General features: G+C 38.2%; 1 protein-coding gene across 1 annotated transcript; it reads left to right on the top strand.

Moving 5' to 3' along the window:
* The first annotated feature begins 4,969 nt into the window (after nucleotides 1-4,969).
* Eif2s3 (eukaryotic translation initiation factor 2 subunit gamma) lies at nucleotides 4,970-24,539 on the top strand. The gene is given in 13 exon segments (XM_005334800.4): nucleotides 4,970-5,121; nucleotides 5,697-5,760; nucleotides 7,202-7,329; nucleotides 7,428-7,549; nucleotides 9,430-9,524; nucleotides 10,240-10,257; nucleotides 10,260-10,397; nucleotides 11,309-11,443; nucleotides 14,259-14,353; nucleotides 14,754-14,898; nucleotides 17,839-18,008; nucleotides 19,254-19,426; nucleotides 23,028-24,539. Coding segments are annotated over 13 exon segments (1,416 nt in total). The 5' UTR covers nucleotides 4,970-5,052; the 3' UTR covers nucleotides 23,092-24,539.
* Nucleotides 24,540-25,894: the final 1,355 nt, after the last annotated feature.

The raw sequence follows: 25,894 nt of genomic DNA, 5'->3' as shown, positions 1-25,894 counted from the left end.
GGGCTGTGGCTCAGTGGTAGAGCACTTGCCTAGAATGCCTGAGAAACTGGCTTTGATCCTCAGCACCATATTAAAAAATAAATGAAATAAAGGTATTATGTCCATCTACAACTTTAAAAAATATTTTAAAAAGAGCAACGGAATAGAATTGAGACTTCATGAATAAACCCTTTTATTTATTGTCAGTTTGTTTATTTGCAGTGCTGAAGATGGAACTCAGGGCCCTGCATGTGCTAGGCAAGTGCTCTACCACTGTGCTACACAAAGCCCCAAGATCAACTTTTTGAATTTGTTTAGTTATTTTTAAATACCTTTATTTTATTTATTTATGTGGTGCTAAGAATCAAACCCAGTGCCTCATGCAAGCAAGGCAAGTGCTCTACCACTGAGCTATAGCCCCAGCCTAAGACCAATTTATTTTTGACAATTTTTTTTTATTTTAAGACAATTCAATAGGGAAAAGATAGTTCCCAACAAATAGTACTAGGACAATTTGATATACACATGCAGAGAGATGGATTAAACCATCACCTTGAGCCATATACAAATATTAACTCAAAATGGATAAGAGATCTAAATGTAAGACCTGAAACTATAAACTTTTTTTATTTTTTAAAATTTTTTGTAGTTATAGATGGACAGAATGCCTTTATCCTATTAGTTTATTTTTATGTGTGCTAAGACTCAAACCCAGTGCCTCACACATGCTAGGCAAGCATTCTACCACTGAACCACAACCCCAGGCCATGAAACTATAAACCTTTAAGAAGAAAACATATGAGTAAATCTTTGTGATCCTGGGTTAGGCAGAGTATTCTTTTTTGAGAGGGTTACTGGAGATTGAACCCAGGGCAGGGTGCTTTAACACTGACCTACCTCCCTAGTCTTTTGTTTTGTATTTTGAGATAGGACCTCACTAAGTTGCTGAGGTTGGCCTCAAACTTGAGATCCTCTTGCCTCAGGCTCCCACGTCACTGCGGTTGCAGGTGTGTACCACCATCCCTGGCAGGCAAAATGGTTAATTTGAGGGTGGTGGTGTACCAGGGATTGAACCCAGGGGTGCTTAACCACTGAGCCACATCTCCAGCCCTTTTTATTCATTAAAAGAAAATTTTTTAGTTGTCAATGGACCTTTATTTTATTTATTTGTTTATATGTGGTGCTGAGATTCAAACCCAGTGCCTCACACATGCTAGGCAAGTGCTCTACCACTGAGCCAGAAACCCAGCCCCCATTTTTGTTTTTTGAGGCAGGGTCTCCCTATGTTGTTTAAGGGCTCATTAAATTACTGAAGCTGGCCTTAAACCTTCAATTCTCCTGCCTCAAGCTCCCAAGAAACTGGGATTACAGGGGTACAGTACCACATTCACCATGCCAAGTGTTCTGAAGATATGACACCAAAAGCATGATTCATAAAAGAAAAAATGAATTGGACTTGATCAAAGTTAAAGAAAAATCTTTTGTTCTTCAAAGACTCAATAAGAAAAAAATGAAAAGACAAGCTGGGTAGGGTGGCACACACCTGTAATCTCAGTTCCTTGAGAGGCCAAGGCAGGAGGATCACAAATGTATGGCCAGCCTGGCCAATTCAGCGAGACCAGCTCAAAAGAAAAAGAAAAAAAGGGTGGTGCCCAGGGGTGCATGCCTGTAATCCCATGGACCCTGGAGGTTGAAACAGGAGGATCACAAGTTCAGGGCCAGCCTCAGCACCTTAGCAAGACCCTGTCTCAAGATGAAAAATAAGAAGGGCTGTGGCATGTAGCTCAGTAGTTAAGTACCCCTGGGTTCAATCAACAGTACTGCAAATAAATAAATAAATAAGAGTACAGACTGTGAGAAAACATTTGCAAATTATACATCTGATAAAGGATTTGCATCCAGAATATAGAGAGAATTCTTGCAACTCAATAAAAAGATAAACGGGATGGAGGTGTATGTAGCTCACTGGTAGAATGTGTGCTGAGCATGCTGAAGGCACTGGGTACAATCTTAAGCACACACACACAAAAAGATAAACAACTCAATTTTTTAATGGGCAGAAGACTTGAATAGACATTTTACCAAAGAAGAGATATAAATGGTGAATGGTTAATAAATCTATGAAAAGATGCTCAGGCTGGGGGTGCAGTTCAGTGGGAAAGTATTTGCCTAGCATGTGCTCAGCCCTGGGTTCATTCTTAGCAGTGCAAAAAACAGAAACAAAAAATATGTTTAACATTCATTAGTCATTAGGGAAATGCAATTGAAAACTACACCTACTAGAATGGCTATCATAAAAAAAAAAGACAATTACAAGTTTTTTTTTTTTTGTACCAGGTCTTGAATCTAGGGAAACTTAACCACTGAGCCATATCTGCAGCCCTTTTCATATTTTATTTAGAGACAAGTTGTTTAGTGCCTTGGTAAGTATGATGAGTCTGTTTTCTTTTCTTTTTTTCTTTTTTGTGGTGCTTGGGATTGAACCCAGGGCCTTTTACATGCAAGGTAAGTGCTCTGTCAACTGAGCCATTTCCCCAGCCCCTGAGGCTGGCTTTGAACTTGTGATCCTCCTGCCTCAGCCTCCCAAACTGCTGGGATTACAGGTGTGTAGCACCATACCTGGTGACAATTATAAGTAGTGTTGAGGATATGATGACACTGGAGCCCTCATATGTTGCTGTTGGGAATGTTAAATGATACAGCCATTTTGAAGAATGGTTTAAATGTGTCTCAAAATGTCAAATACAGATTTACTACATGACTCAGTAATTATCCAACTAGATATTTACCAAGGGAAATTAAAACATATTATCATAAAAACTTGTACACAAATATTCATTAGCAACATTATTCACAATAACCAAAAAGTAGAAATATCTATTAACTGGTGAATAGATCAACAAAATGTAATATGAAATTGTATTCAACAATCCCAGCTCTGCTATTTACTAGCTATGCAATCTCCAGTGTGTTATTCAATCTTTCTAGGACTCAATTTCCTCACCTGGAAAATGGGAATAATACTAGAAACCTCATTGGACTGTCATGAGGTTCATATAAAATTAATATGCTTCACTGGGGCCAATAATTTGTTAAATTTTTTTGAGACATGGCCTGAAACTTCTGGGCTCAAATGATCCACTGTTTCAGTCTACCATGTAGTTGGGACTACTAGCATGGGCCACTTACTGGGCACCTGGCCCAATAAGTTTTTGATGATAGAGCATATTATGTGCTCTATTTACTGTCAATGCTCTCCCCCACCCCATAACTGGGGATTAAACCCATGGGAGCTTTACCACTAAGCTACATCCTCAACCCTTTATATTTTTTGAGACAGTAGCCCAGGCTGGCTTAGAATTGTGATCTTCTGCCTCAGCCTCAGGAGTCAATGGGATTATAGTTATGGGCCAGCACATATGGCATCAATGCATTTTTTGAGATATAACTCACATATCTTAAGATTCACCATGTTAAACTGTACAAGTCACTAATTTTTAATATATTCACAAAGAATTTGCAACCATCACCACAGTCCGATTCCAGAGCATTTTCATCACCTCAATGGGTTTTCTTAATTGTCTGGTATAACTATTTAGAATGTAAGATTAAAACCAAATAAACACCTCCACCCAAGTACATTATATTGTAGTTTTCATCATCACTTATCCAGTGAATGCATTTACTGACACATAGCTTCCTACATTAGGTAAATTGCAGTACCTAAAATTTATGTGATATAAAACACCATCCAGGCTGGGTGGTGCATGCCTGTAATCCCAGTGGCTTGGGAGGCTGAGGCAGGAGGATCACAAGTTCAAAGCCAGCCTCAGCAACTTTGCGAGGTCCTAGATAATTTAGGGAGACCCTGTCTCAAAATAAAAAATATATATAAAGGGCTGGGGATGTGACTCAGTGATAAAATGCCTTTGGATTCAATCCCCAGTACAAAAAAACAAACAAAAAAGATACAAAATACATATTAATCTTATATTTACTTGGATATTCAGTGTTTAGATAGCCTAAATTCTTATTCACCTCTTCTCACATTTTTTTCCTAGTTAGAAACGACCAACTGTTTATAAGACAATTCATATAGAAACGTAAGGAGAGATCCAAAAATCACTTCTTTTTCACACACTAAGGAAAAGGGCTTAAGGAAGTCTCAAAAATCTTTTAATTTAAAAATATCGATTTATCTATAATTCTTCCATTAGAGATGTGGGTTTTCTTGGCTCTGTTTTTAAAAAGACACACACCGTCTGGACAATCTCAAGACACCTAGCTTCTATGTGATGCTAAATTCACTGTGAACAGAGTCTGGCGTCACCAAGGACCGCCTCCGTGTCCCTTGAAACTGCTGCCTGGGAACAAGCTATTCGCTGCTGAGCCCTTCACAAAATCTTCGCATGAGGGCGCCTTCGCAGACGCAGGCCACGGACCGCGCGGCGACGTGAGCGTGGCCAGCTCAGCACGCGGCGTCCTCCCTGCTAAGAGCCCCGTCATGGGCGGGGGAGGACCCGGAGCAGTTTTCACCTCATTAAAATATAGAAATGATTAAAATAAACAAGCATACATACATATAACATGATATATATGTATGTATATGTATATATATGTATATGCATATGTATTTGAAGGGCTATTTCTTTCTGTTCACACACCCCACGTAAAATTCCCAGGCTCTGGGAACTCTTTCGGCACAACCCACGGGAAACGGAAATGGCTTCTCCCACGCCAGCGCGCATGTCACATTGCATTGCCCGCCTCGCAGGGGTCCTCTTTTGGAGCTGTCCTCAGCGTTGCCTGTATGAATATCTAACATTGCTGCAAGGAATAGGTCCCGAATCTTTGCATCGTGTTTTAAAAATAAACCTTCTGTAGGCCAAGTGCAATTACAGTCAAGAGACGTCTAGGAAGTGAGGCCACTCCTGTACCTGTTATCCGTTTTTTCTAAGTCGGGGCCCTTGTCGGCCTTCCCGCCTTCGCTTTCCTGCCCCGCCCCGCCCCGCCCAAGGGGACCTGCGTACTGTCAGGCGGCCGCCAGAGCAACTTCCTTCCTCTCCGGGCAAGATGGCGGGGGGAGAGGCTGGAGTGACTCTGGGGCAGCCGCACCTTTCTCGGCAGGACCTCGCCACCTTGGTGAGGTTTCGCTTAGGGAAGATGGAGAATGAACTCGGGTGTGGGGATAACTGATCCTCCCGGCAGGCGTTGAAACAAGGCAGTGCCGGAGTGTCGGGAGCGTGAGTTTAGGAGGCAATCCCGAAGCCGGGCTCCCTAACCCGCGCTCCCGCCTGCCCTCTGTGGGGCCATGTGAGCTAGGAGTGGGGCTGTGCGATCGTGGGACCTCGAGTTCCTTAAAAATTTGGCTAAGTCTTGGTATTGGATGTCACTAGGATTCTCACCTATGATGGGTCTGGGTGTCTGTCTATATTGCCCTCACTACGCTGAGGACAAGCGAAGGCCCTAAGATTGGGGGCCTCCGGCCTTCAGACCCCCTGTAGTGAGGTTAGGAGGCTTGTGTTGTGAAATAATGAAGGGCTCTTAGGGCTTCCCAACTATTAGAATACAATATCACTTATACAAGAAAGGCACTTTAAAGAAGAGAGTTCCAAAGATGGTAGTGAACTGTACTGTACATAGCGAATGTAAAGTCAAAGGAATGATTCTGATTTGTCTTAGGTACTATGTTTTAAAATAAATGTATTTCATTGCAGGATGTTACCAAGTTGACGCCACTATCACATGAAGTTATCAGCAGACAAGCCACAATTAATATAGGTAAGATAAAAATGACTTCAAGTAATTTTGATATCTCCTTTTAATGTAATTATGTGAAGAGTATGAGGATTTAAATATTTAAGAATAGATATTGAGGGCTGGGGTAGAGCGCTCACCTAGCACGTGGGAGGCCCTGGGTTCGACCCTCAGCACCACATAAAAATAAATAAATAAAGGTATCTTGTCCAACAACCACTAAACAATTTTTTAAAAATAAAAAAAAATAGAGATTGAGCTGGGTGCAGTGGTACACGCCTGTAATTCCAGCTACTTGAGAAGCTGAAGCAGGAGGATTGCTTAAACTCAGGAGTTTGAGGCCAGCCTGGGCAACTTAGTGAGACCTTGTCTCCAAAAGGGGGAAGGAGGGAAGCCCCATTTGAGCATTTGCTAGATTTTGGTGTGGATGGTGGGGGTAAAGAATGCTGCTCATGTAAAGCTGGGATTAGTGGCACAGGCCAGTATCCCAGGGGCTCTTCTTGTGAGGCTGAGGCAAGAGTTTGGCAAGTTTGAGGCCAGCCTGGACAATTCAGTGAGACTCTGTCTCAAAAATTAAAAATAATTTGGAATTTAGCTCAGTGATAGGGTACCCCTGGGTTCACTCCCTGGTCCCAGTACTGGAAAAAATAAAATACAAAGAGAAAAGAAATGCCCATGTTGAGTGTACAGACTACTTGAGAAGAAAAAATATAGACATATGAAAATTTAATAGCATGAGGCAATATGTAATCATATGTGGCAGAAATTAAAGAGATGAAAATAAAGCTCTTCTTGCCACACAGGGTTATTGAAAGGATAGAATTTATGAAATATTTAGTTGATACATAAGCTATTATTAAGTAGACTATTTTTCCCCCTTAATTGGCACCTAGAACTTTAGAGGAGAAGTTACATTGACAATGTAAATTTTGGATATTTTGAGAGTCTGTACAAACAGCACAGTAAAACCTAAGACTCTACCATGAGGCTATGAAAAGTTATAAAGAATGTACTGTCCTTAACAGCACTGCTGTAATTAAACTTAGGTTGTTTTCTTATTTTCATGAATTCCTTTTTGTGATGTCTGGACTTGTTATACTTATTTACTTCATCAGTATGCTGGACTGTTTCTTCACAAAATATTAAGTATTTTTTATTGAGTATTATTTTTTATTTTTTGCAGTACTGGGATTGAACTCATGGCTTCACACGTGCTAGGCAAGCATTCTACCACTGAGCTACATCCCCAGCCCTAAGATTATTAGTTACATGGAAAGTTTTCAGTTCTATATCAGAACAAGTGTTTAGTAGGAAAGGATATGTAGTAAGAAAAATTGAAGTCGTTGGTTTTGCATTGACATTAATAGTGAATTGTGGGTTTGAGTTTTCTCCTCTTAACACTATTTGAAAGAAATACTTGGTATAATTGAATTCATTTGAGATGATTTTTGTTCTTTGTCTCTAGGTACAATTGGTCATGTAGCTCATGGGAAGTCCACAGTTGTAAAAGCCATTTCTGGAGTTCACACTGTCAGGTTCAAAAATGAACTAGAAAGAAACATTACAATCAAGCTTGGATATGCTAATGCTAAGGTGAGCTATATATTATGAAATTAGACACTATTTGTTTTTAATTATTGTGCAGATAACAACTTGAAATCATTTTCTTTTTCCTTTCTTGAAACTTGTAGATTTATAAACTGGATGACCCAAGTTGTCCTCGGCCAGAATGTTATAGGTCATGTGGAAGTGGCACACCGGATGAATTTCCTACAGATATTCCAGGGACCAAAGGGAACTTCAAATTAGTCAGGTGACCACTTTTGTGTTAAAAAGTTTACACCTTTTATTCTGCTGTTGTGCTTTCTTTTTTTTTTTTTTAAGAAAACATTTGAGTTATTAAATAATGAACCTAATTGCTGAATGGTTTTATTTTTCTTTTCTTTTTTTCTGGGGAGGAGGTACGGGGGATTGAACTCTAACCCTAACCTTAGCATTTCTGGCCAGGCACACATTGGCACATGCCTATAATCCCAACTACTTGGGAGGCGGAGGCAGGAGGATCACAAGTTTGATTCCAGCCTGGAAAACTTACTAAGATCTTGTCCCAAATAATTTTTTTTTAAGTGGTACTAGGGATGGAACCTAGGGTCTCATTTGTGCTAGGCAAGCACTGTACCACTGAGCTACATCCCCAACCTTAAAATATAAAAATTTTTAAAAAGGCCTGGGTATTCGCAAGGCACTAATTTAAAACCAGAAAATGAAAACAACTAAGTAAATAGCAGAAAGATCAGTAGAGGGAAGGTAATGGGGAGGGAGGGGAAGAAAAGGAGAAGTACTAGAGACTGAATTGGAACAAATTGTATTCCATGCTTTTATAATTATGTCAAGTGAATCCTAATGTTATACATAATTTAAAAAGAACCAATATTTTAAAAGGGACTAGGGATGTAGCCCAGTGGTACAGTGCTTGCCTAGTATGCATGAAGCCCTGGATTCAATTGCTGGTACTGCCAAAAAATAAATAAAAATAATAATAATAATAATTAAAGGTTCTGTAAACTAAAAATATTACATAAGCAGAATGGAAGAAAAAGAAACAATTCTGGGCTTCCTAAATTTCTTTTTAAACATTTTCTTTTTAAGATAGAGGAACAAAGCCATTCTTAGTACTTCTCTACCACACGTGTACTTATTCCTCATCTATTTTCTGAATGTTATTGCATATTCCAATTCTTTATCAGAGGACACTGATGTCTGTTTCATAATGACATCAGTGATGATGCAGACACCCCACAAGGAGATTTTAGATCAGGGCAGGGCTAAGATTAGGGAGAGGTGGATGAAGCCACTCTGGGCCCAACATTAAAAAGTGGAGGGTAGGCTAAAAATCTCGGAAATCAGTGTAAATGCTTTAATGTGGTGTTTTGTTTTTGTTTTTAAACCTAGGGGCACTTTACCACTGAGCTATATTCCTAACCCTTTTATTTTGAGGCTAAACTGCTGAAGCTGTCCTCAAACTCAAGATCTTTCTGCCCCAAGCTTCTGAATAACTGGGATTACAGGCATGTACCACCATGCCCAGCACAAATTGTTCAGATAATAGTCTTTATTCTATTAACACCATTTTTATACATCATTAGGTTTAGGTTTCAAGTCAGTGAGTGACATTCCCAGTGTATACTTTATACCAGTATTCTATATCATATTCACTTTGGGTTTGGGATTTTTTGTCACTTCAGTTATTTCTACATGTAGCTAATTTTATTTGCTTTGTAATGATCTGCAGTGATTTTATTCTCAGCAAGTAATCTTATTTCCAAAGTCTAGAAACACCAAGTTTTCTAACCATTTTTATAGCAATAAGAATTCTGTTTACTATTGTCATATATGTAAGAAAAAAAAAAATTCTCTCCTAGGTCAGGTGTGGTGACACATAGCTTAAGAGGCTGAGGTAGGAGGATTACAGGTTTGCAGTCAGCCTCAGCAACTTAGTGATACCCTATCTTAAAACAAAACAAAAAAAGAGCTGGGGGTGTAGTTCAGTGGTAGAGCACTCCAGGTTTAATTGCCAGTACCATCAAAAACAACAGCAAAAAATATTTTCTAAGTGATTTAACTTTAAAGAAATTTACAATTTGTATTTGTAAGTATTCATTGATCTGAAAACTGTGATTTCTCAATTTTTAGACATGTTTCCTTTGTTGACTGTCCTGGCCATGATATTTTGATGGCTACTATGCTGAATGGTGCAGCAGTGATGGATGCAGCTCTTCTTTTGATAGGTAAATACATCAGAATTTGTTTGAACTATTCAGTGTGGAACAAATCCAAGGTGGAATATTTAAATATAGGAACTAAGGCCTCTAAGGGCCACAGCCATTGCCTGAGGGTAATATGAATGAGAACTAACATCATCCAGGATGACATTCCTACCTTGGAAGCTATTACAAAAGACTAATCAAGATAGACCTGGGGCTAATAGTTTCTGTGAATTCTTATCATAGTATCCAAAAGAATAAAAGGTCAATAGTGTGTTTTCCCCATCTAGGTCACATAAGGTGGTTTATTATTTTAGCTTAAAATTTATGTTAGAAGTATATTGATACTTGGCAACAATATTCAGGACTTTTGCCTTGAGTAAGGCTAGAATATTCTAATGTTTCCTTTATTGGATGCCAGTGCTGCTTTTTTTCCCCCGTAGGTGGTGATAAAGTAATCACATAACAAAATTTATCATTTTAGCCATTTAAAGTATAAAATTAAATGGCATTAAGTACTTTTACAGTGTTGTATAATGTAGTGATTGTAACAGTACTATTATCTAGTTCCAGAACATTTTCTCCACAAATGGAAACTCCATGCTCATTAAGCAGTCACTTCCCAAACCCCTTTCTCCCCAGCCCCTAGCAACCAATAATATGCATTCTACCTCTGAATTTGCCTGGTCTGGATGTTTCTAACTATACTTATACATCTTTTTTATTCTTCATCAACTAGCTGGTAATGAATCTTGTCCCAGCCTCAGACTTCTGAACACCTAGCTGCTATAGAAATCATGAAACTGAAGCATATTTTGATTCTACAGAATAAAATTGATTTGGTAAAAGAAAGTCAGGCTAAAGAACAGTATGAACAAATCCTTGCATTTGTACAAGGTAAGAAGCCATAATATCTAATAAAACCAAGAATCATTTTGAGACATTTAATCTAGCCACTAGATATTAATTTTGAATAAAGGACACTTACCTAAAACAAGGTAAATTTCAGGGTCTGAAGCCTTAATTTCTGTACTAGTATTTGTTAGCAACTTGATGTAACTAGCAATGTGTATGTTTTTGAATTTGATATGCTAAAATATATTTTGTTGGCTGAAAGTTAGAAATGAAGTTATATTCTAGAATCTTTCATCAGATTTTTAGAAAAAGTCCTCAGTGGTAGAGCGTGCATAAGGCCATGGATTTAATCCTTGGCATGGGCGGGGGCTTAATGATAGTAGAATGAATAAAGTGTCCCTTTCTGTAGCAGCATGATGTTTTTTATTTCAGGGAAGACACGATGCATCTCATTGTTCACATTTGATTCTCTCTTAGAATCTTGTTTTTCTTATTTGAAAGATTAGCTTCCTATCAACCCAGTTCTGTCACCATGAAAAAGAAGTCATTTTGATTAAAATCTGATTATGTTTGGTCTATTTCTTTGACCAGTCTTTTAGACGTATAATTAATAAGGAGCAAATATTATATATGCCAGCAGTCTTTGATTAGCAAAGAGTCTGTAATTTTATCTTAACATTTATTAGGAAGTTAATTACATGTTATTAGAAATCTTTTCAACAAGTACTCTTTCCCAGGAGTGTTAGTAAAGGAAATAGTATTCCTTTTCAGTAGTTAAAACAATGGTGAAATATTATCATCTTTCCAAACAGAATTATTGCTTTCTACTTATTGCTGGCATTTGTGTGGGGTTTTTAGGCTTCTATTTTAGTAATCTTGTTTTATGTAACAGATGCATAGAACAAGTTTATTAAAACTGAAGAATTTTGATCTTTCTTAATTTTGCCATATAGGTACAGTAGCAGAAGGAGCTCCCATTATTCCAATTTCTGCTCAGCTGAAATACAATATTGAAGTCGTTTGTGAGTACATAGTAAAGAAAATACCAGTACCCCCAAGAGACTTTACTTCAGAACCCCGACTTATTGGTACGTGATAGGAGTCATCTTTAACTGTGTGTATATGTGTGTTTGTCTCTCTCTCTCACTGAGGATTCTACTCAGGGCCTGGAGCATGCTAGGTAAACCCTCTACTATTGAGCAACATCCTCAGCCCTTACTTTATTTTGAGACAGTCTCACTAAGTTTCCAAGGCTGGCTGCAAATTTGTGATCCTCCTTCCTCAGCCTGCCAAGTAGCTGAGACAACAGGCATGTTCCACTATGTCCAACCAATCTTTATCTCTTATTTTGGCCTTTTCCATTAGTGATTCACCTTTATAAGTATTTATTAATATTTCCTCTTTCTACAGAGGGATAATAAAGACATAAAAATTTTTTGAAATTGATTAATTCTGAGATAGTGTTGGCAGTGTTAGATTGTATTGCTGTATGAGGAACAGAATCCTGAGTGCTATAGAAACTGTTAACCTGTTTTTATTTATTTTTAAATATTTATTTTTCAGTTGTAGTTGGATACAATACCTACCTACCTTCCTTCCTTTCTTTCTTTCTTTCTTTCCTTCTTTCTTCATTCATGTAGAGCTGAGGATTGAACCCAGGGCCTTACCTATGCTAGGCACATGCTCTACTGCTGAGCCACAACCCCAGCCCCCACAATAATTTATTTACTTTTATGTGGTGCTGAGGATCGAACCCAGGCCCTCGCACATGCTAGGTGAGCACTCTACTGCTGAGACACAACCCAACCACGCTGTTAACCTTTTTGATACTCAGTTTATGGTATGTTATGTGACCAACATGAAATTATAATGTTTTTATATTTTCCATACAAATGATGTCACTGTACTATTAATGAAAAACTAATCTTGGTGTAATTTGATCATCTAAGTTTGTGGTTCCTACAAAAAAATATAGGAGCTTTTTCAAAATAGACATTTGAGCCTCTTTAGGTCTTCATTTTGGGTTCCTGTGTTGTTTGGCAGGAAAAGTGCTCTTGAGTGACCGTATAGGTCATGTAGTCCTAGAGTTGTTTTGTAGTTTTGCAGAAGTCACATAATACAGAAATTCCTTATATAAAATGGCATAGAATTTGCATATAATCCACCCACATTGTCCTTTTTTGTAGTGCTGGGATCAAACCTAGGGCTTCATATATGTTAGGCAATCATTGTACCACTGAGCTGTAACCCTAACCCCTCCTGGATACTTACAAGCATCTCTAGGTTACTTGTAGTATCTAATATATTATAAATGAGGTATAAATAGTATTGTTCAGGGAATAGTGACACCCTCCCCCCCAAAAAAAAACTGTATGTAGGGGCTGGGGATGTGGCTCAAGCGGTAGCGCGCTCGCCTGGCATGTGTGCGGCCCAGGTTCGATCCTTAGCACCACATACAAACAAAGATGTTGTGTCCGCCAAAAACTGAAAAATAAATATCAAAAGTTCTCTCTCTCTCTCTCTCTCTCTCTCTCTCTCTCTCCCTCTCCCTCTCTCTCCCTCTCCCTCTCTCTCCCTCTCTCTCCCTCTCTCTCCCTCTCTCTCCCTCTCTCTCCCTCTCTCCCCTCTCTCCCTCTCTCTCTCTCCCTCTCTCTCCCTCTCTCTCTCCCTCCTCTCTCTTTAAAAAAACAAAAAAAAAAACTGTATGTATTCATTACAGACTCTTGATTTTGATTTTTTTTTTTTAATCTGCCAGGCATGGTGGCATATACCTGAAATCCCAGCAACTCAGGAGGCTGAGGCAGGAGGATCAAAAGTTCAAGGTTTACTTTGGAAAAAATAAAAAGGGCTTGGGGTATAACTCAGTGGTAAAGGCCCTAGGTTCAATCCCCAATACTCTCCCCACCCCAGTAAATAAATAAAACAACATTTTTTAAACTGTAGATGGTTGAAATTCACAGACATGGAACTCTCAGATATAAAGAGCCAACTTATACCTCTTTTTTTCATCCCCCCCCCAATCTTTAATTTTTAAAAAATTTATTTCGATCCAAGAGAAATTAAAAGACTGGCCTTAGCTTCTGTCTTCCTTTGTGAGAACAAATCATAATGATGGGCTATTATACAAAATTCACATTGCTAGTCATAAAAATTATATCATGAGGGTATATTAAAATTACACTTAGAAATTTCCTAGAAATGAAGACTAGTGTATCTACCTCTTATATAACACAAAATACAGATGATGATGCCCCCACTAAATAGCATCCAATACTTAGGTACTTCAGCAGAAGTACCCTTTTTCGTTCAGTTATTAAAACATGAGCAACACACCTGAAAATTAGCCAGCTGAGTTTCACCTGGAATAGAAGATAGAGGAATTCAGAGCTAATAAATATTCTCAGTGCAAGTAGACACAAGTTAAAAGCATGCATTTAGTCCAATACATTACTGGAGATATCCTTAGATTTTTTTTTTTTTTTTAACTTTGAGTCAGGGTCTTGCTGAGTTGCTGAGGCTGGCCTTGAATTTAATATCCTCCTGCCTCAGCCTCCCAAGTTGCTGGAATTATAGGCATGTGCCGCCGTGACCAGCCTCCAATATTCTTATTTATTTATTTAGTACCAAGGATTGAATCCAGGGGAGCCTAACCACTGCACCACATCCTCAGCCCCTGTTTTGTTATTTGAGACAGGACCACGCTAAGTTGTTGAGGCGGGCTTTGAACTTAGGAATCATCCTACCTCATCCTCTGGAGCTGTTGGGACTACAGGCGTGCACCAACAAACTTTTTTTTTTTTTAATAGCTTAAATGGTATTCTATTTTTGAAAAGTTAACATGGAAAAGAATATTTCTTATAAAGTTTAAATTAATAGAAATAGCTTTAACTTGTTTTCTTTTAGTTATTAGGTCATTTGATGTCAACAAGCCTGGTTGTGAAGTTGATGACCTTAAGGGAGGTGTTGCTGGTGGAAGTATTCTGAAAGGAGTATTAAAGGTAAGGTAGGCTTGAGTTGTTATTGTTTTTGTTTCACCCTGTCTTAAGAAAAAGGATGAGTAATCCAAGTTGAATAACATGGTTTATGGTGTTCGTTATTTGATATAAATTTGTTTGCTTTTATGTCTGTAATGTGTCTTAACCTCTAAATTTATAGGCTTCTTGTAAGTATGAAGCACATTTTATGTGGTGATGGGTTTGTTTGGTAGGTAGTAACATGAGTGGTTCTGATTTTGAAGGTCTCTTCCACATTTATTTTTCCTTTTATTAAAATGGTGATCTTTGAAACAGAGGAAGGTTTGCCGTTTTGGTTTCATGGTCTTACTGTTAGAACTTTAGATAGATAAATGATAATTGTGTTAATTCATAGTAATTTTCATTACTGATTATATATTTACAGGTGGGCCAGGAGATAGAAGTCAGACCTGGTATTGTTTCCAAAGACAGTGAAGGAAAACTCATGTGTAAACCAATCTTTTCCAAAATTGTATCACTTTTTGCTGAACATAATGATCTTCAGTATGCTGCTCCAGGGGGTCTTATTGGTAAGGATTTCAACCTCTCATCACTTTTCTTTTAATTTGTAGATATTCGTGATACTTTTCATGGGAAATAGATTACTCATAAAGCTGTACTGTAGTGGTTTTTTGTTTGTTTGTTTTTTATTGAACCTAGGGGCATTTTATCACTCACTGTCTATATCCCTGGCCTGTTGATTTTTTTAATTTTTTGAGCACAGGACCTTGTTGTACTGCCCATGTTAACCTTGAACTCCTGGATTCAAGTAGTCCTCCTGCCTTAGCCTCATGAGTAGCTGGAACTGTAGGCATGTGCCACAACAGTACCTAGCTTATACTTTTTTTGTAGGGGCATGGTGAGAGAGTGGTTGGGTTTTATTTTTTGTTTTTGGTGGTTTTATGTCTGTGTGCACACCTATGTGGGTTTGAGTTCAGCGCTTTGCATATGCTAGGTAAGTGCTCTCCCACTGAACTACATGCCCAGCCCTCTTCATATTTTGTTGTTGAGGCTGGCCTTGAACTTATGATCCTCCTGCCTTAGTCTCCTGAATAGCTGGAATTATAAACATGCCATGCCCAACTTCAGAGTGGGAGAGTGGTTACTTTTTGTGTGTGTTTTGCAAATGGAAAGTTACTCAAAAATGTCAGTCAAATAATGTTTACACTGCACTGGGCTGGGGTTGTGGCTCAGTGGTAGAGTGTTCACCTGGCACATGTGAGGCTCTGGATTCTATTCTCAATACCACATAAAAATAAATAAAATTATTATTATAGATATTTTGTCCAGCTACCAAAAAATAATAATAATATTTACATTGATGTGGGAATAAAAGAAGGTAACCTCTAAGTGGGTGTGACTGCGTGCATCTGTAGTCCTAGGTACTTAGGTGACTGAAGTTGAATGATCACTTGAGCAAGGGGTTTAAGGCCAGGGTGGGCAATGTAGTGAGACCATGTCTTTTTTTTTTTTTTTTTTTAAAGAAACTTTCCCTGTGTAGGAAATTACTCAAAGTTGTGGGGGTTTTGGAGGGGTTTTTTTGTTTGCTTGTTTGTTTGTTTAGTGGGGGGATAATGGGGATTGATCTCAGGGGAGTTTTACCACTGAACTACATTCTGTCCTTTTTTTTTTAAATATTTTTTAGTTGTTAAATACAGTATCTTTATTTATTTTTATGTATTGCTGAAGATAGAACCCAGGGCCTCAAATGTGCTAAGCGAGCACTCTACCACTGATCCACAACTACAGCCCCAACCCAGGGCCTCAAATGTGCTAAGCGAGCACTCTACCACTGATCCACAACTACAGCCCCTTGTTTTTTGAGATAGGGTCTCACTTCTCACTAAGTTTGCTAGGTTGATGAGGCTAGCAAAGGTCTGGTAGCTCAATGGTAGAGTGCCCCTGGGTTCCCTCCCCAGTGCCAGGGAAAAAGTGAAGATTCAGCAAATATTAGGGCTATTATCATATCTTTGGATTAAAGAAGAAAACGTTGGGTGAAAAAGCAGTTTAATTTTCACCAAACAAATTGATGCTCTGGTTTTTTACTATATAGTTCATTTTTCTATTATATCCTATAATTGAGATTATTGCATAAAGTTTTACCTTTTGTGGAGAAGGAAATTCTGGAAACTTTTTTCAGACATGGTCTCACTGAGTTGCTTATGACCTTGCCGAATTGCTGAGGCTGGCTTTGAACTTGAAATTCTCCTGCTTCAGCCTCCCAAGATGCTGGGATTATAGGCATGTGCCGCGGCACCCAGCTTTGAAACATTTTTTTTTAATGTAATTTATGGTACCAGGTGTGGTGGCATATGCCTGTAATCTCAGATATTAGGGAGGCTGAAGCAAGAGGATCACAAGTTCAACCAGTCTCAGCAATTTAGTGAGATCTTGTCTCAAAATAAAAGACTGAAAATGTACCTCAGTGGTAAAGTGCCCCTGTGTTTCAGTCCCTGGTTTAAAAAAAAAAAAGAAAAAAGAATGTAATTTATGCAACTCTTCAAACTTAATAGAAAGTAGAATATTGTGATGATAATCTTCATGTAGCAGCCATTCAGCTTATAGCCTCACTAAATTGCTGGAGCTGTCTTTGAACCTTCGATCCTCCTATCTCAGCCTCCTGAGCCTCTGTGATTACAGGCTTGGGCCACCGCACCTAACTAAGCTAGCTTTTTGATCAACCTTCCAGGAATTGGCATGCGGATATTCTGCAAATTACTGAATTTTTTTCTTTTTTTTTTTTTCCCTAATCCTGGGGATTGAACCAAAGGGTATATTCTACCTCTGAGGTATATCCCCATATATATCTTTTTATTTTGTGGCAGGGTCTCACTAAGTAGCTGAGGCTGGCCTTAAACTCAATATCTTTCTGCCTCAGTCTCCTGAGTTAACTGGAATTTCAGGCGTGTCACTGTGCCTGGCTCAATTTATATCTTTTCAAATTTCAGTAAGGATATTCAAACTCAATTTGTATCAGGTTATTATCTCTATTTGCCTTTTGTTTAGAATTTAACAAATAGAATTTTTCTGTTCTCAGTTGCCCAAAGGACCTGTGAGTTTACAATTCTTTTTCCTCAGATGAAGCAGGTATTTTGTTATTTCTATGTAGCTGTTATATGGGCATGAAAATACAAGTGTGTATTAATATGTGTAGAAGTACACCATGCTTAGCTGGGCGCGGTGACGCGTGCCTGTAATCCCAGTGGCTTGTGAGGCTGAGACAGGAGGATTGCAAGTTCAAAGCCAACCTCAGCAACAGGGAGGTGCAAAGCAACTTAATCAGACCCTGTCTCTAAATAAAATACAAAATAGGGCTGGGGATGTGGCTCAGTAGTCGAGTGCCCCTGAGTTCAGTCCCTGTTACCCTCCCCCCAAAAAAAAGAAATATACTACGCTTGTTTGACTAAGTTTTGGGCAAATAATTTACTTTATAAGTGTTTCAGGGTTATGTCCATATTATTTTACATTAGGAGTTGGAACAAAAATCGACCCCACTTTGTGCCGTGCTGACAGAATGGTGGGGCAGGTACTTGGTGCTGTTGGAGCTTTACCTGAGATTTTCACAGAATTGGAAATTTCCTATTTCCTGCTTAGACGACTTCTAGGTGTACGCACTGAAGGAGACAAGAAAGCAGCAAAGGCAAGTGCTCTTTGTAATTTTTTTTTCCAAAAAAGTGGCCATGATGTTAAACCCAGTTTTTAGTTAACATAGAAATAAGGTAAATTATTTTGATTTCTTGAAAATCAAGAACAACTATGTGGCAATCAGCCTAAGGTTAAAAAAAAGAGAAAGTAGGGAAAAGAATTTGTGTCATGTATGACATAGACATTATATTCCTAATATCCTTGTGTTTCAGTAAGAATCTGTAGAAAAAGGAAAAGAGGTTGAGGGGAGATCTCATGAAAATCAAAAGGAGATTAGTAGAATACAAGAAAGAGATGGGGGAGGGAGAAGGGGCAGGAAAGGGGAGGTACTGGGGAAACAACCATGTGTGGTAGGTGGTAGCAAATTTTAAAGAGGCTTAGAGAGTTCAGTTGCTGGCTTAGACACATGAGTTGAATTGGATCTCCAGAATCATCTTATTAACTCTTCTTCTGAAATAATTTTTTATTGGTGTATTATAGTTGTACATAATAATTGAGTTTGTTACATACTCATACATGCACATGATATTAACTCTTACATAGCCATTTTCCTGCCTTGCCCCACTTAGGAAATTTTGTATCTCATCTCTACTATAGGTTGTTTATCCTTAATTTAAAAATCTGAGGTCCAAAGTCCAAAACATTTTTAGGCACCAACATGATACCATAAGTGGAAGATGCCACAAGTGGAAAATTCCACACTTAACCTTATGTGATAAGTCATAGTCAGAACAGAGGTGCACTAAAAATATTGTATAAAATTTCTTTTAAGCTATGTGTATAAGGTTTATATAAAACAATTGAATTTGTATTTAGACTTGTGTCCCATCCCCAAGCTTATTATGTGTAGGCAAATATTTTAGACTCCAAACCAGAACGCTTGTATTTCTAGGCTTTCCTAGTAAAGGGTACACAATTTCATTCTGTATAAAAGTTCTTCAGAATTTTAGGAGGTTTTATGCTGTAGCTACTAGCTTATTTTTTTAAAGTAGATTTTGTGTGAAATCAGCATGTGCTAAATCAACTAGTTTGTTATCTTTAGAGTATATTATAGTTCACATTTCATTATAATGAAATTTCTGTAGAATTTTTTTTCTTTTATAATTGTCTTACCCCACATGTTTTCCTGGTACACTGTAGTCATACATAATTGTGGGGTTATAATTATCTTAATTCTAAAAATATTTGGAAAACATGTTTTTGATTTTGGGATTTGTTCTTCCCTAATTTGTTTCCATAGGTCCAAAAACTGTCTAAGAATGAAGTGCTCATGGTGAACATAGGATCACTGTCAACAGGAGGGAGAGTTAGTGCTGTCAAGGCTGATTTGGGCAAAATTGTTTTGACTAATCCTGTGTGCACAGAAGTAGGAGAAAAGATTGCCCTTAGTCGAAGAGTTGAGAAACACTGGCGGTAAGTTTATTAGCCTTTGCCAATGTAAGGATCAATTTCCTTAAGTTCATGGTGGTGTAAACACAGATGCACATTCTTTGAACACAATAGTTAGTGTAGCTTTAGCTCTCAACTATTTGTTTTGATGACTTTGAAAACTATTTGTAGCCTCCATTTGTAGTCCCATATTTTAGTCCAGATACTACAGTTGGCTTCCCTACGCAAACACCAGTGACTTTAGAGTCAATAGTTCCATTGTTTATTATTATTATTATTATATTTATTTTTGGTGCCAGAGAATGGACCCAGGGACTTGTGCATATTAAGCCTGCCTTCTACTGAGTTTTACCCCTAGTCTGTGGCTATTTATTTATTTATTGGTACCAGGGATTGAACCCAGGAGCACTTTACCATTGAGCCACATCCCCAGCCCTTTTCTATATTTTTATTTAGAGATAGGGTCTCTTTGAGTTTCTTAGGATCTCACTAATTGCTGAAGCTGGCTTTAAACGCGTGATCTGTGATCCTCTTGCCTCAGCCTCCTGAGCCACTGGAATTTCAGGCATGTACCACTGTGCATGGCCTGTCTTTGCCTTTTTAAAAACTAAACAGGGAAATCACAAGAATTGTACAGAAAATTCCTATATACTCCTTTCTCAGACACAAGCACATACGCATTTACATATATATATATACATGTGTATGTATACATATATGTGTGTGTGTGTGTGTATGTATATGTGTGTGTGTGTATAATAGTTGTCAATTAAGTTGCTTTTTTTATTTATATGCGGTGCTGAGAATCAAACCCAGTGTCTCACATGGTAGGTAAATGCTCTATCACTGAGCCACAATCCCAGCCACAGTATATGTATAACTTTTTAGAGCTGTGGGTAGCTTGGTGGTAGAGTACTTGCCTAACATGTGAAAGGCACTGGGTTTGATCCCTGGTACCCAAAACAAAGCTAGGCATGGCAGTGCACATCTGTAATCCTAGCAGCTCCAGAGGCTGCGGCAGGAGGATCACGCATTCAAAGCCAGCCTCAGCAAAACGAGGTGCTAAGCAACCCAGTGAGACCCTGTCTCTAAATAAAAATACAAAATAGGGCTGGGGATGTGGTTCAGTGGTTGAGTGCCCCTGATTTCAATCCCTGATACCCAAACAAACACCACCAAACAACAACAAAAATACAAAAATGTACATATTGGGGAAGTACGTTGTGTATGTCATTCTCCTTGATCTATTATATTAAACTTCATTTCTATTTCCAAAAAACAAAGATATTCTCTTTCATAATCACTTTAAGAAATTTAACATTGACAAAATACTAAAATCTATACCCCATATTCCAGTTTTATCACTTGTTCCAATAATAACCTTTATAGACCTCCAGTCTAGAATCTTGGGTTACATTTAGGTTTTGTGTGTCTTTGATCTCTGATCTGGAACTTCTTCAGCCTTTCTTTATCTCTCTCTTTTTTTAAAACCAGGCCACTAAACCGCTGAGACACATCCCCAGCCCTTTTTATATTTCATTTAGAGACAGGGTCTCACTAAGTTGCCTAGGGCCTCACTGAGTTGCTGAGGCTGGCTTTGAGCTCATGATCCTCCTGTCCTTAACCTCCCAAGCCTCTGGGATACAGGTGTGGACCAACACGCTCAGCTCTGTCCCCATAATTTTGTTGCTCATATTTTTTTTAGTTGTCAATGGACCTTTTATTTATTTATATGTGTATTGAGAATTGAACCCAGTGCCTTATACGTGCTAGGCAAGCGTTCTACCACTGAGCCACAACCTCAGCTCTCCCCATAATTATTCTAATCACCCTTGACTCTTTTCTGTCCTCACCACCTACCTCCTCTGTGTGTGTGCAGGAGGGCAGGGGGTTACTGGGGATTGAATCCAGGTCCTTGCACATACTAGGCACACACTGTGCCACTGAGCTATATCCTCAGCCCATCTACCTCCTTTAATTAAGGCTTGATAGTAGGCCCTTGATGGTCAAACTTACTGTTCAGAAGTTTGACAAGTTAAAGTTTTTGTTGTATTTTAAGAAAATAATTCTGCTTTGTCATATTTTGTGTCTATTTGATTTTATTCTTTTGTGTGGTTATACTAATCAAACAAAAAACCTACATAAAATAAAAAGGGCTGCAGTTGTAGCTAAGTGATAGAGTGCTTGCCTGGCAAGCCCAAAGCCCTGGGTTTAATCCCTAGTACCACAAAAAAACTCAACATGGAACTATGTTATTATCACTTGTTGAATGTTTCATTTCATAAACTTGAACATATTTTTAAATAAAGAGTATACTTGGGACTTTCTACTAATATTACAAGAGGATTCTATCCAAATAAAATTGGCAAGTATATTAAAATCCCAATAAGAAAAAAAAGAGAGCATCTGAATGATCCTTTATTTATTTTGGTACTGGGGATTGAACCCAGAGGTGCTTTAACACTGAGCTACATCCCAGTCCTTTTTTTGAGACAGGGTCTCAAAGTCATCAAGGCTGGCTTTGAACTTCGATCCTCCTGCTTCAGCTTATAAGTCACTGGTATTACAAGCATGTGTCAGCACTCCAGGCTAATCCTTTTATTTTTAAGAATTGTGGGTTTATCCATGTTTAGGTGGACTTTGTTCAAGAAGCTGCAATTGAGGTGACAACCAGCCTGGTCATTGACTAGGATAGACATTGAAAGAGGATGTAGAAGTCCCTTTGCTATCGAGAGTAATCAGTTTACCAGTGTCTCCAAAGGTTGAGGCAGGAGGATCACAAATTTAAAGCTAACCTTAGCAACTTAGTGAGGCCCTAATCAACTGAATGAGACCCTGTCTCAAAATGAAAATAAAAAGGGCTGGAGATGTAGCTCGGTGGTTGGTAAAACACCTCTAGGTTTAATTCCCAGTACTGCCCCCCAAAAAAAACCAAAACAAAACAAATCTGCTTATAGACTGAGTTCCTCTGGTTCTCTTAAATTTCCTTTACCATGTAGGGTCACACTAAATGCATTATGATCTGTTGAGGTGCTGAGTGATAGAAAAGCATTTTTCAAAGAGAACAGCATAGAATGAGGTTGTAAAAAATAATCAGACTGATGTGATTTATGTATTGGCTTGATTCCTTCAGTGGAATAAAGAGCTCTTAGTTGGATCTGAAGGGTTAGGTATATTTTGATAGAGTGAAGACAAGTATATTCATGGTAGCAATTTTTGTTTGCTTTTCCTATCATGCTAGCCAGATCGTACCTGATTCTAAGAATATAAGAAATTAGTGTGCCCTTTCTTTATGGAGGAGCAGGCTGTGGGAACAAATTTGAATTTAGAAGATAAGCAGGGGGCTGGGGATGTGGCTCAAGCGGTAGCGCGCTCGCCTGGCATGCGTGCGGCCTGGGTTCGATCCTCAGCACCACATACCAACAAAGATGTTGTGTCTGCCGAGAACTAAAAAATAAATATTAAAAAAAAATTCTCTCTCTCTCTCTCCTCTCTCACTCTCTCTTTAAAAAAAAAAAAAGAAAAAAGAAGATAAGCAGGTCCAACCAGTTCTATCATATAATTGTGTGGTGATGCTAATGAAATGGATGTAATATTTATGATTTTTTCTATTTTCATTTTTCAGTTTAATTGGTTGGGGTCAAATAAGAAGAGGAGTGACAATCAAGCCAACCGTAGATGATGACTAAATAATCCCAGTTAAATAATGCATTCGGATGGAGCTGGAATTTTTCTTAACAACCTAGGGGTATATTTTCAGAGCAATACTATGGAATTAATTTCACAGCTCATTACCTTAGTAGGTAGCTGTAAAGTTATTCTCATTTTTTGATGATGAAAATTTAACCTCTAGCACTAATATAGTATCTACAATAAATGTAAAAATTGGTATAATGTTGGATTGAATCTACATTTTAACAGAAGTTAAACATTCCTAAGTAATGTATGATTTATACATCCATGCAGGTTTAAAATGAAACTGTTTGCCACACATCCAGCCTTTGCTGTAACATGCATGCCATGGAATCTGTTTGAAATAAAATTTTTCCTTTTCTTTTTTATGATTTTTTTCTGTAGCACCAGGCTGAAGGACTGTTAACCAGTAAAAACTGGAAGACACCGACTTCCTTTGGCCCCATATTTTATGTTTTATCTTTGAAATTTTGAGAGAAAATGAAATCAGTAAGTTCAGATAAAATTGCCTTTTTGAGCACACGTGCTCATTCCCATGACAAACGTTTCCTCTTATTATTTTCCTGGCCTAAAACATAGGAAACCAGAATCAGAAGTTCTCGTCCTCTCACCATGGTGCCCTGATACTATTTCTATGTTGGTTTATGCCTAAAACCTAACAGTCACTCATTGGAAATAATGTTAGACCAAATGATTCTAGATAACTAACAAAGATCTTTCCAGTCTTGACATTTGGAGGGGGTTTGTTGGTTGATAGGTTGCACTGCTAGGGATTTAACCTAGGGTCTCATGAGGCAAGTGCTCTACCACTGAGCTGTACCCCCTGCCCTGTTCGTTTCTTAACTACTTAATTGGTATGATTATGAAATAGATTCGAATCTTAGTAATCTTTGGACTTTGCAAGAGATTAAAAGGTAAAAAAGCAAAAGGTGAGTCCTTTTAATTTTTAACACATTTTCCACGTCCCTGTATTCTTCCTGGTACTGTGCTTTTAAATTTTTATTTATTTATGATCTTGCTTCATAGAGATTCTGTTTTTTAAAAACTCCCCATTGTTGAGAAGTAGGCATATTAAATAAAAGTACCTCGAGCTGGGGATGTGGTTCAGTGGTAAGAGTGCTTGCCTAGCATGTGCAGGGTCCTTGGTTCAATCCCCAGCACCACCCAAAAAAAAAAAAAAAATTTTTTTGGTAGTCTGATAATATGCTTTAGTTTGCTTTTCTTAAATCTACATTGAGATGAGATTTCATGCCACAGTCTGTCATATTGTGCTCTTTTGGACATTGAAGTTGCCTTGAAGAATTTTTGAAGCTGTGGGGTAGTAGGCTGTGATTTGTTAATGAGTTTTGAAGAAACATTATTAATGTTACAATGCTTGATTGACTTTGAAGGGTTGTGCTGTATCATAAGGAACACATTTAAATAAAACAAGGTTTTAAATTTAGCAATTTTATATCTAATGTCCTCATGTGTTTTTGGGGGGGAGGAGATTGGGGGGTAGCGTTGGTTTTACAGTACCGGGAATTGAACCCAGGGCCTCATGCATGTTGGGTAAGTGCTCTACCTCTGAGCTACATCTCCACCTCTTTTTATTTTGAGACAGGGTCTCACTTGAGTTGCTGAGGCTGGCCTTGAACTTGTTATGTTCCTGCCTTAGCCTCCTAAGTAGCTGGGATTACAGGCATGCACCACTGTGTTGGGTCCTCTTGAATTTTGTAAACACTGTATATCAGAAATTCTGGAATAAGATAAGACCCAAAATATTGACTAATTTATTATAATTAATCTTGTGTCAGACTGAAACCAGAAATCTCTTGTAATTAATTTCAAACCTCCGCATGAATTTTAACGACTTTGCAAAACACTGGGCTTAGCTTAATAAGTATATACAGATAGGAAAACAATGGACCTTATTGTCACAGAATTTGAAGTCAGTACAGTGATTCTCAGCAAAAGATGTACCTGGTCAAAAATCTACCTGTAAGGCAGTGTTCCTGATGAAGGTGTGTTGCATATGTAAATCATCTTGGCTCTACCATCAGTATATTTTCAAATCTGACCAGTTCTCATCACTTCCATTGTTTACCACCATAGTCAAAACCACCAGTGACTTTCACCTGAACTACCCTGACTGCTCCCTGTTTCTGTGCTTGTCCCACTGCAGTCTCTGCTCAACACAGTAGTCAGTCATCCTTTTTGTAAGAGTGCTATGTACGACTCTAAAAGTAAGTTGTACAGTTAGCCTAACAGAAATAAGGGCTCTGAAGACAGTTTAGCCTGTGATATTATCCATATGACTCCCAGGCTGACCTGGAAAACTCTTATTTTACTCCTATGTAACCTCCAGAGATAGTATATGTGTGCACACTTGTTTTTTGCAGAGGAAAAAATTTCTAATAAGTGTGCAAATAACTACTCAAAATTTATGGAGTCTTTTCTAGAAAAGCTTGAAATGATGATGCTTCCAATTAAATGAATGCTTTTCTAGAATACATATTTGTGTGTGTATGGTGCTGGGAACGGAGCTCAGGGCTTCATGCATGGTAGGCAGGTGTTTTTCATTGAACTACATGCCCTGTTATATTTTTTTTTAATTACCAAAGATAAAGCAGATATCCTTAACAGATTGGTACTCATAAGACAGGTTATTTTTAAATGACCACTCTACTGGGCATGGTGGTGCCCTTCTGTAATCTGAGCAATTCAGGAGGCTGAGGCAGGAGAATCATATATTTAAGGTCGGCCTCAGCTATCAAGGCCTTGTCTAAAAACAATTTTTTTAAAAGATGGGAAATAGTC

This window comes from Ictidomys tridecemlineatus, chromosome X (genome assembly GCF_052094955.1).
Source record: "Ictidomys tridecemlineatus isolate mIctTri1 chromosome X, mIctTri1.hap1, whole genome shotgun sequence".
NCBI lineage: Eukaryota > Metazoa > Chordata > Mammalia > Rodentia > Sciuridae > Ictidomys > Ictidomys tridecemlineatus.
The sequence above is the reverse complement of the archived record's forward strand: the minus strand, read 5'-3'. Positions and strand labels throughout refer to the sequence as shown.